The 10,600-nt window shown below is 45.0% G+C and overlaps 1 protein-coding gene across 1 annotated transcript; it reads right to left on the reverse strand.

Annotated features, from left to right (window-relative positions):
• Positions 1-834: 834 nt before the first annotated feature.
• LOC126541338 (mitochondrial protein C2orf69) lies at positions 835-4,310 on the reverse strand. Its single transcript, XM_050188089.1, has 2 exons — positions 3,856-4,310; positions 835-3,309 (listed from the first exon to the last, which is right to left on the reverse strand). Exons 1-2 carry the CDS (start codon positions 4,084-4,086, stop codon positions 2,584-2,586), a joined length of 957 nt encoding a protein of 318 aa, XP_050044046.1. The 5' UTR covers positions 4,087-4,310; the 3' UTR covers positions 835-2,583.
• Between the last annotated feature and the right edge of the window lie 6,290 nt (positions 4,311-10,600).

The raw sequence follows: 10,600 nt of genomic DNA on the forward strand, positions 1-10,600 counted from the left end.
TCGAACGAAGCAAAACTGTTAAATCTATCGTCCGATGCCCCAAGAGGTCCACGTTGGGTAGCCAGATGTGGGGTTCTCAACCCATGCTCTTGGGACAAAGGAACGACAACACAGTAGTGCAAACAATCACAAGGGCATTTATTGCACCTTCCATAGATCAATGCCTGCTAGCCAAGTTGCTATCCACAAAACATGCCGATGGGCGCGCGACAAATCTAGAAGTCCGACTCGCCGCGACCGGATAGCGAGCGAATATGTTCGCCCCATGCTGAATCCCAACGCCTAGTTGTTCGCGGGTACGGTCACGCGAACGGTGGCGCGTTCCAAGGCGGCCACGCGAAACGGTCTCGCAGAAGCATGGATCGGCGCACGCGCGGCACGGCACGTCCGCACTGCTTGCTGTCCCGACCCAAAGAGGAAACGCCTTGTCTTTCGGCGGCATTAGCAGCGCAACACTCGCGTCATCTCTCGTGCTGCGCCTCAACCACTCCGACCGCCGCGGGCGCCAGGCCACGCGAGCTGTGCGGGAAAACAACATATCAGGGGACGCGTGAGAGTCGCGCATCCCCACACCATCTATTGCTCTAGTGTAACTATTTCTTGGCTATGAAAACGGATATAACTAGCGTACTTGGTTGCTTTCCTTGATTTTTCCTGCAGACAAAAAGTAAATTGAATGCTTACAATTTCGTTTCACAATATATTGTTTCCTGTCCATTTAATTCTATAGTCTTACCCTCTTCCTTTAAACATGTTAACGAGCTAAAATAGTTCTGGGCCTAGTGCAGTCATAATGTGTGTACTGAAGTGGTCAGAAAAACATTTTCTTTGATAGCAGAGCTCATTAAAATATTTATTTGGGGGTTTAAACAGTTACTTTTGTTCCAAGCAAGAAATTTCTAAAATTTCAGCAACTGCTCAATCACACAACAATGACCAACCCATTTTCACTGCACACAGCATGGTGAAACTTACTGTAAACCTAGCCCCATACCAACAAATTTTATTGTCTTACTGAGTGCTGGCAAATTTGAGGCTTACAGCTGCTTACACACTTCAAACTTGGTTGCAGAGTGCTGTATCAGTCCTGCAGAAAGTTTGTAGAGACCGGAGTTTACAATGGCAAACTACCCCTCCATTCCACCCCCAATACAGAAACAGCCCTTTGGAACCATGGAGCTAGTTCAAATTTTTGTTCCTACACACTGCTTTGCAATACCGAAAAAGCTCAAGGCCTTCAACGTCTTTTTTTCTGCTCTTGTAAGCATCTAGTAGCTGCAGGTGTCACTCAATCTGAGCCATGGAGCAGGTGCCCCAGGTCTCCCTTGAATTTGCTAATGCCAAGTGCTAAACCTGGCTTTACCAGAATCTCGGAGTCATCCTGGCAGGCTACAGCCGAGTCTTGCAACATGTCTCTCTTGGTTACGCTTTAAATGTGTACCTTCTCCTCCTCCTCCAAGCCCGTCACACAAATGGCACACTGGCTATCTAAACTAGTAAAAGATGTATTAGTAGTACACTCAGTGGAACTGTTCTTTTCATTTATTCCCGTTGATCTGCCCTTTTACTGGGTTTAATGCTGCAAATGATGTCATAAGGTACTGCAACTACTTCAACCATAATTGCTGAAATTTTGTCACAGCTTTTATGGGTACACTCAAGTAGGCCACCACAATGTTTGGCTCCTTTTCTGTCATCCACATGTCATCTTAACAGTGCTTAATGTTTGTAACACATGTAGCTTCCATGGCACTCAGAATTCACGTGCGACTACACTACTATGAATAATGACAAATAAAAATAGTTGTGATGCAAATGCAAGATTTCACATTAGAGTCAATTCACAGTGCATCAGAAAACTTTTTTTTTCGTGCCCATGTTTCGGCAAGGCTTACCACAAAGCACTTAATACATCGAAAATTGCTCGTGCTGCAATATACATTTTAGTGCTCGCCAGAAAGACCACACACGTTACCCCATAATAAGTAAATACGTTGCAACCTCACTATAACTGGTCATGTACTTTGCTTAGATCAAGATTGCTGATAAAGCTTCAATTGCAGCAACAGCAGCATCAGTGATATCAACAGATGCCTAGAATAAGAATGTAGTGGCTTTCTTTCAGAAGCACAAGTAGGTCAACTTTATCCTGACCTATCAAGGCAGATTTCTCCGCATTCACAATGCTTTCCTGTTCAGGAGTGAGGCTAGCTGGCAACTAAACTCTCAGACTTACTCTTGCTCTGCATCCAAATCAAACAACCAAACAGGTCAACAGAAACAACTAGCTGTAAAGTGGGCAGCAACAAGGTGTCTAGAAGGCTGGTGTGACACAAAGCGGTTTCATTTGCAGTCCAAGTCCATTCATACATAAGTCGCAAGATTTCAATAAATTATCTGTTCACACATGCTTCCAAGATACAAGCGTTAGTGTGATTCGTGAAGTTCACATAACAGGAATCACATTCACTGGTAGATGCAATATATAAAAATTTCACAGCCTGAAGACATCTGAATGCATTTTTTCTATCAGTAGCCCATGTTAGCACGAAAAAAACTAAATGTCACTCATGATATGCACAGTTATCCAGTCTCCTTGAACTCCTCAAGCACACTGAAGTGCATTTCCAACGATGGAAGGTCGTCTTCATGGTAGATCTTTCGTGTCACATCAACCCCCAGTTTTCTCAAAGTCTCTCTAAACACTTTCTCTTCTTTGCCTATCCAGGGCCTTGAGCTGCACAGCACTTGGTATGGAGTCACATGGATATAAGTTTTGATATCGCACTGTCGAAATGATTTCAAGATAACTTCCTTGGTTACCCATGTATTAGATCCACCGGAATGACCACCATCCAACCAGTACATAGCCTTTATTCTATGGACAAACGCACTGACATCATCATCAGGCTGGACCTCTAGTGCCTTGATAGCGTAGAGAAACTGGTTGAGAACAACACAACCTTTGCTGAATCCAATTAGCACCAGCGGGAGATCCAGTACGCCTGTGGCAATAGGGTCATACTTTGCCTTGTTTGTTTTGTTGTTCAGCCTTACAGACAAGCTGTTGAGTAGAGCAAGTAGGTGCTCCAACGCAGTAATGCTGAATTCATGAGTTGGTGCCCCCATGTCGTTGCCCTCAACAAAGTTGTCATAGCAGCTGAACGTGAGGTACTGAAGCCTGTTTGGCCTTACAACGATGCAGTGGGCACTGGGGAAGTGCTTTCCCATTAATGTGGCCATGTTGTCAAGGTTCCACTGGACATATCGCCTGTTGTCACGATGCTTCATCATCGCCTCTGGGAAGTCCTGCAGGTATGTTTAGAAGGCACATTATGTAAAAGATTCAACTGCGAAATGCCACGCTAGGAAATGACTACAACATACTGCTGGTTTTACGCTACTGACTAAATATACGCCATTAAAATTAAATATAGGCGTCAGCGCCAACAACTCCTAAAGTCAAGACGAGGCAACAACCTCGCACTGAGCTGGGAGCATGGTTCTTATGTGAAGGGTTCTACTGACGCATCAGGAGTATGGCAAGTCTGCCGGCCCCGATTTATTACAGGCAGCTTACAACAGATGAACGTCTTGGGTTATTGAATGCAAGATTCGTAAGCTGACACCCACGCTTGACCACACAATGCAACTTCAGGTCATCGCAAAATTGGACGAAACCGTACACTTCGAAAATAGGGACTCCTAGATCACTAGAAAGCTAGCGACAAACGCACAACATACCGCTCAAAAGTGGGTCAGGCTGCACACACGTGCACATCAAAAAAGAATGCACTGAAAGACGCAAAAGTGCAAAGTAAACGAAACGTCACTATTACCGCATTACCAACTTACCTGGATGTCGCCACCAAAGAAAACCACAACTTGGTTTCCGTCTCCCGTCTTCTCTGGTGACTTTAGTACCAGATCATTAAACTTCCCCGTAGAGCCTTCTACTTTTTCAAACCTTTCAGCGGAAGATCGCGCGCAAGTGTCCGTTGTTGCTGACATAGTAAAGGCGCTAAACGATTGGGAAAGGGACTTGCTGAATAAATTGGCCAGCAGCCACAGTGAACGTCTGCACATATCAAAACTTTTGAATACGAACAAATGACCAGCGACTGCGCTTGACTTAAGTTATATCCCTATGCTGCCCATCTAAAGATAGCATAAGTGTCAGCTCTGTATATTAAAGCCGCTCCATCAAAGTAGTTCGGTAAGGCAAAAGCCGACTAACTATTTCATCGTATTACGCCGAACCAGCTGAACACGAACGTGGAGATTTTAACATACACATGCGTGCTTCCATCATAGAATAAAGAACAACTTTAGAGAAGGGAAACTGTACCTTCCGCAGTGGTTCGAAAATAAGCAGCGGCAGCGCATGGAACTTACCTAGGTGGACGCCAGATGACGCTGCTAAAACAGGCAGCGGAAATGCGAATTTTTTTTTAGAGCATTATTCAATATGGCCGCTTTTTGCATGTCGTGTACGCTTGTATCCGCTCGTACGCGCCGTACTCGCCTCGGCTGCCGCGTAGCCGGTGCGTTCTAATTGCCAGGAGACCAAAGAGCCTCTACTGACGCCCATACAAACAAGCCACAAGTGAGTGAACAGAACGTGCGACTTTATTGGCAGAAGACAAGCAGTGTATGTACATTCTCGTGCAATAGCAGAAATAAAATTTGTATGTCGAGATACACTGGAATCTATGACGCGAGCTCGTAAACGGCTCACCGTCGTCGTCGCACATGGCGGTCTAGTAACGAGCGACAACCAGCGGCTCATGCAAATTGGTCAGTGTCCCGCCTGTTTGCAGCGGCAGTCGCCGTTAAAGATGAGCAACTTGCACTGCGAAACAATCGGGTGAACCAGGCATCTGCTGCCGCAGCCAACACAGCGACATGGACTACCCGGCATTTTAGCCTTAACTCCTTTCCAACCTGCACGTTACTTTTCTTTCGGAGGCCGCTAATGTGTGGCTCGCACTTGGTGTCCCACATTGTCTCAATATGGACAAGTCGCTTTCGTGGGCATCACCTTCATCAGCCACTTTTGCGGGCCTTTGCACCCAACTTCACGCACGTCGGACCATGTAAGCACGTATGCCGGTCTCCGTTCGTGCTTAATCGCGGCCGAGAAAGGCAACAGGCACAATTTGCCCATGGCTGCAGCAGGAAAGGCTGGACGTGAACGGGGAGCACGAATCACGGTGTGTAAATTGGGAGTCTATGTCGCTGTGCAGATTGCAAGAGCAAATGCTTACTTCGAGAAACTGCTTTCCAGTGCAACTGACCAGGCCGTCACATCCGATAAGCATAACACGGCGACCGTAACCAAGTGAGATAACAGCAAAAATAAACGGCAATCATTCACCACATAGTGTTCAGAGAATACGTTATACATTGGCTACAAACCATATGGCAACAGTGAGCATTCACATACACGGGTCTCTTAGGATACATTCAGCCACCTACTTACAGGCATAATGCTTGCCTTCGTCGCATGTGGTGGTCTGGTAACGAGCGACAAACAGCAGTACAAACAGATTGGACAGAGCGTCGCACCTGTTTGAACCGACAGTTGCCGTTGAAGATGAGCAACTTCCATTGCGAAGAAATCAGGTGATGCAGGCATCTGCTGCCACAACCAACACAGCGAAATGGACTATCCGGCATTTTAGCGTTAACTCCTTTCCAACCTGCATGTTTCTTTTCTGTCGAGGGCCACTAATGTGTGGCTCACATTTGGCGCCCCACTTTGTCTCACTATGGACAAGTCGCTTTCGTGGGCATCACCTTCGGCAGCCATTTATGCGGGCCTTTCCACCCATGTGGCTATGAACTTCAAACACGTTGGACCATGTAAGCACGTATGCTTGTCTCCGTTCGTGCTTAATTGCGACTGAGAAAGGCCGCAGGTACAATTTGCACATGGCTGCAGCAGGAAAGGCTGAACGGGGAGCATGAATCATGGTGTGTAAATTGGGAGTCTATGTCGCTGTGCGGACTGCAGGAGCAAATGCTTACCTCGAGAGACTGTTTTCCAATGCAACTGACCAGGCCCCCACATCCGATAAGCATAATAGGGCGACCGTAACCAAGTGAGATAACAGCAAAAATAAACGGCAATCATTCACAACATAGTGTTCAGAGAATACATTATACATTGGCTACAAACCATATGGCAACAGTGAGCATTCACATACACGGGTCTCTTAGGATACATTCAGCCGCCTACTTACAGGCATAATGCTTGCCTTCGTCACATGTGGTGGTCTGGTAACGAGCGACAAACAGCAGTACAAACAGATTGGACAGAGCATCGCACCTGTTTGAAACGACAGTAGCCGTTGAAGATGAGCAACTTCCATTGCGAACAAGTCGCTTTCGTGGGCATCACCTTTGGCAGCCATTTTTGCAGGCATTTCCCCCCGTACAGCTATAAACTTATACACTTCGAACCATGTAAGCACATATGCTGGTCTCAGTTTTGAGCAAATCATGGCCGAGGTAGGCCACAAACACAATTTGCCCATGGCTGCAGCAGGAAAAAATGAACGGGGAGCACCAGTTATGGTGTGTGTACACTGGGAGTCTATGTCGCTGTGCGGACTGCAGGAACAAATGCTTACCTCGAGAGATTGCTTACCAATGTAACTGAGCAGGCCCCCACATCCGAGAAATGTAACACGGCGACCACAACCAAGTGGGGCAGCAAAACCAGATTCTGCAATCTATCATTCAGTGTAGCTTGCGCAAAGACCCAGGCTATCGAGGAAGAAGAGCAACCATCAACGAGACTAGGAATATGGAAAATGAGAAAGCTTGCATTCAAGAGAGAAGCCACCCTGCTCTGCAAGCATTGAAGGCCAAAAACATCAAGAAAAGTAAAATGGTGCATAGAAAACAGTGCGTAGGTTAATGCAAGAAACATGTCGATGTTGCATCAGCTATTTCAGGAGAGGAATTGTGCATGACAACATGCACTAAAAGGTACTGCTACAGATATGTTATGCTACTAGACAGTGACTGGTATTAAGTATCAGCGAAGAATCGGTTGACCTTTATGTTTGGATGAGGATGAATGATCTCTAACGAGAATGGGCAATGAAAAAGCTTGCATTTATAGAAGAAAAATTACACTTGGCACAAATGGAATTGACATGGCCAGGAAGCTGATTAAGGGCAAACTGATGGAACTCTTTTGGCCAACGTCGTCCGTGCTTGATCAGAAGTTGCAGGCGCATCTGAAGACGAAGAATTTCCATAAAGTCCTTCTTGAGTTACCTGGATGACTCAGCCAATTTGTCCGCACTGGTGGAATGGTGGCTGAAGCTCTTTTCAGTCTTGACACAGTGCTCTGCAGACTTTATATCTCATGTAAGTTCTTCTGCATGCGCTTCTTTGTTCGTGGTGTAAAAGCCTTGCAAATTCAGCTCCAGCCCCTTTCTGTTGGTGTGGATAGGAGCTCCTGTGATGACCAAGGTATGCTTGGCATGGACTCTGTTGGGGCAGAACGGTGACACATGAGATACAGCACAGATTAGCCAAACTCATGTGTGTTTTCTTTTATGTTCGAACCAATTATACTGAACCATAAACATGAGCAAACATTCATTTCTGCTGCAAACAAATGACATGTATCTCAAGACTAGCAAGACAATACAGCATATATCAGGCATACTTATTTCTGAACCACATGTTGTTTACCTTGTAGTAGCAGCCAATGTCCACACAATGGCCTTGTTGTAGCAGGCAGCAGCTTCTGTTTAGTGTGTGGAGTGTGTTGCTTTATACTGGTGCCATCCTCATTACTGCATGTCTGGAACAGAAATGTTGACTGAATCAGAAATTGAAAAAAGCACAATTTTGCAATATGAAATGCAAAAAGGTGTGACATATATATTGTGATGGTTTGCGACTACAGAACACATGCAAATATACCATGTCTGTTCTAGGGCGCTTAAGCAGCACGTTAAATAAATATTGCTATTGTCCATAAATTTATGCCTGCCTAACTATACAATGCATGTAAACAGTTTAGGTATTATTAAGATCACAAATGAGAACATTTGTGCGTTCATTTATACACTGGAAGAGATCACACTGCTGGTTCCACAAGCAAATACATGAAAGTCATGAAGCTATTAGAACTGATGCATTATTTTTCTGCACGAACGTGATGCACTGCTGCACTACTGCAAAAATAAATGCCCTACGGTAAACCAAACTGAACAGCAAGAACATTTGGAACCAACAAGTACGAAATATGAGTGAATTATCACGCTTGCAACTGTTTAATACATTAAATTCTGTACTTTCACATCATTTTACCAAAGGATTATTCGATTTTGTGGACGAAAAAAGTTGCCGGCGGACTCGAAAATAAGTTTTATATGTATATTGTTAAGGCTACCCAGTCACCTATGGCCACGGCTACAATAAGATGAAAAATGAGGCGCGCGTTCCGATATCGCTCTTTCTTTCCCGATTGTGTGTGTATAACGACAGCCTCGCAAGTAACGGTTTACTTAGGAAACAGCAACGGAGGATCCCGACTGCCATATGCTGTGCAGGATCTAGTTCGTTAACTTGTCTCCGCCTGTAAGTTAATGAGACGAATATTATATAACGATTCAAGCAGCGGTGTTAAACGACTCACCGTTATTGCCGTTGTCAGCCGCACCAGAATCCAGCTCCCGTTTCGATGCAGACGTGTTCCGAATGGCTCACGACCGATACCCAACTTTCGGGCTTACATGTCCGCTTGCAAACACGTCACTTCACCCCAGGTTAAATAACGCGTGACATCGAAGCGCAATAAACTAGTTTTAGCGAAAAAGAAGCAACCAGCCTGAGCGCACGAACGAATGAATCCGTGCCGCCATGCACTCGAAAATACCGGTAAAAATTTTAAATCCAGGCCAGAGGTCACGTGAAAGATCGATGATGCTGAACGCTATTTGCGTTTATAATGACAAAGAAACAATAAACTTACTTACAAAGAATACAATATCAAATTAGCAATGATAATTTCGCCCTCTTTTTCATTTAATAAACGTGCTTCGGTAATTGTAGGAGAAAGCTTGCAAAAAAATATTGCGCTTATTACGGCGCCTCTAGCGAAAAATGTTCAAACTAACGTAAGCATCCCGAAGTGATATTACTATGCTGGTTTTGTTAGCAGCAGCGCGCGGTCGATTTTTTCGCCCTCTGTGGCCATTTGTTGAACTTGAGAGTGTGCGGGGCCTGCTTCCATTTTAGAAGGCTGGTCACGATGGCGATGGATTCCTTCACCGTACGAACAACTCCGAAACCTAGATCGACCGAGAAAACCGTTCTTGGGGCTATCATATGAGTACATGTATAGTGCCTTAGAAGGTCATGACGTGAGAAAAAAACGCCATGCTGCATAAATGCCAGCAGTTTCGCTGGCGCTGCCCAAAACCACTTGCCAAGACACACAAAGCTGCTCAAGAGCTGAAGGGCCGGACAGTGGAAGGCGGCAAATTTGATCTAACAACTGTCAATTCACAAGATTCGTGTTTCATCTGCTAAGTGCCTTCTCACAAGAGGCACAAGTTTCACTGTGCCTGAAACTACATCACATACACGAGCATGATAGCATGTGGGAGGAAAAAAATAGAGGAATAGGATAAAATCCATCTGAAGTGAAGGATAGCAAGGAAACTGAGTCGAGAAATGAACTGTGAAAGAGCATCCCAAGCTGCCTTGCTAATGGCATGGTGTTGGCAAGGGTGTCTCTCAGTTTAACCAAACACACCCATGCAACATGCCAAGTTTTGTTCGGTATTCGGCAATCTTCGGCATCCTGAATCTCTGATCTGGTAGCCTATAGTTTAGGAGGCTAGTAGTTTGCAAGGACGTCCAGAGAGAGAAAAGAACTTTTTAGAAAGTGAGACCCCAGACATTGAAGACATGCACACAAAAGTTAAGAAGCAAGATTATACTCAAGATGTTAATGCATTATGAGTTTCTTCTCGATGGCTGTCCACTGCTTTCCTTGGTCATACTGAGGAACTGAAAAGGTCGCTTAACAAGAGGCTTGATGGCATGCTGATCCCATGCCAGCATATGACTCCTAAAGCTAGTCCCAGGGAGTAACACTACCTGAAAACAGTGACCAATGGTGGTTGAGCAAGGAATGTCTCTGCAGCCAACATCATGCCAAGGGGACCTTTGTCAGCACCTTTACAAAGGCAAACCCAGCTTCCTGCGTAGCTCTGTCCTGCTTAAATACATAGTAGGAACTTTGTATATATGAACAAGGATTTTGGTGATACAGTTACAAAGCACTTTACATATTTTTGTTAGTTTTGCGTTTCTACAATTACTAAACTATAGTGATAGATATGTCAACACTCCAGAAATGCTTCCTGCCTGTCCGTGACTATGCTTGCCCTTTTCCAAGAGAAGCCTGACGATAGCAATTGAAACAAAGCCGACAAGACTTCAATGTCAACATGTCCCATTACAGCACCTGCACCTGCTTATGTTTAAAACCTCCTGCATGTATAGCGACTGTGTACCAATGTAATTTGCTTGTGGTGTATTGCACTTTTATTTCCGCTAAGTG

This window comes from Dermacentor andersoni, chromosome 2 (assembly GCF_023375885.2).
Source record: "Dermacentor andersoni chromosome 2, qqDerAnde1_hic_scaffold, whole genome shotgun sequence".
NCBI classification, from domain to species: domain Eukaryota; kingdom Metazoa; phylum Arthropoda; class Arachnida; order Ixodida; family Ixodidae; genus Dermacentor; species Dermacentor andersoni.

Excerpts from the sequence above, each read along its gene's own strand:
- LOC126541338 (XM_050188089.1), bottom strand. The coding sequence starts at position 4,086 with ATGTGCAGACGTTCACTGTGGCTGCTGGCCAATTTATTCAGCAAGTCC. Across the intron at positions 3,310-3,855 it reads TCTTTGGTGGCGACATCCAG|GACTTCCCAGAGGCGATGAT; the intron begins GTAAGTTGGTAA and ends ACATACCTGCAG.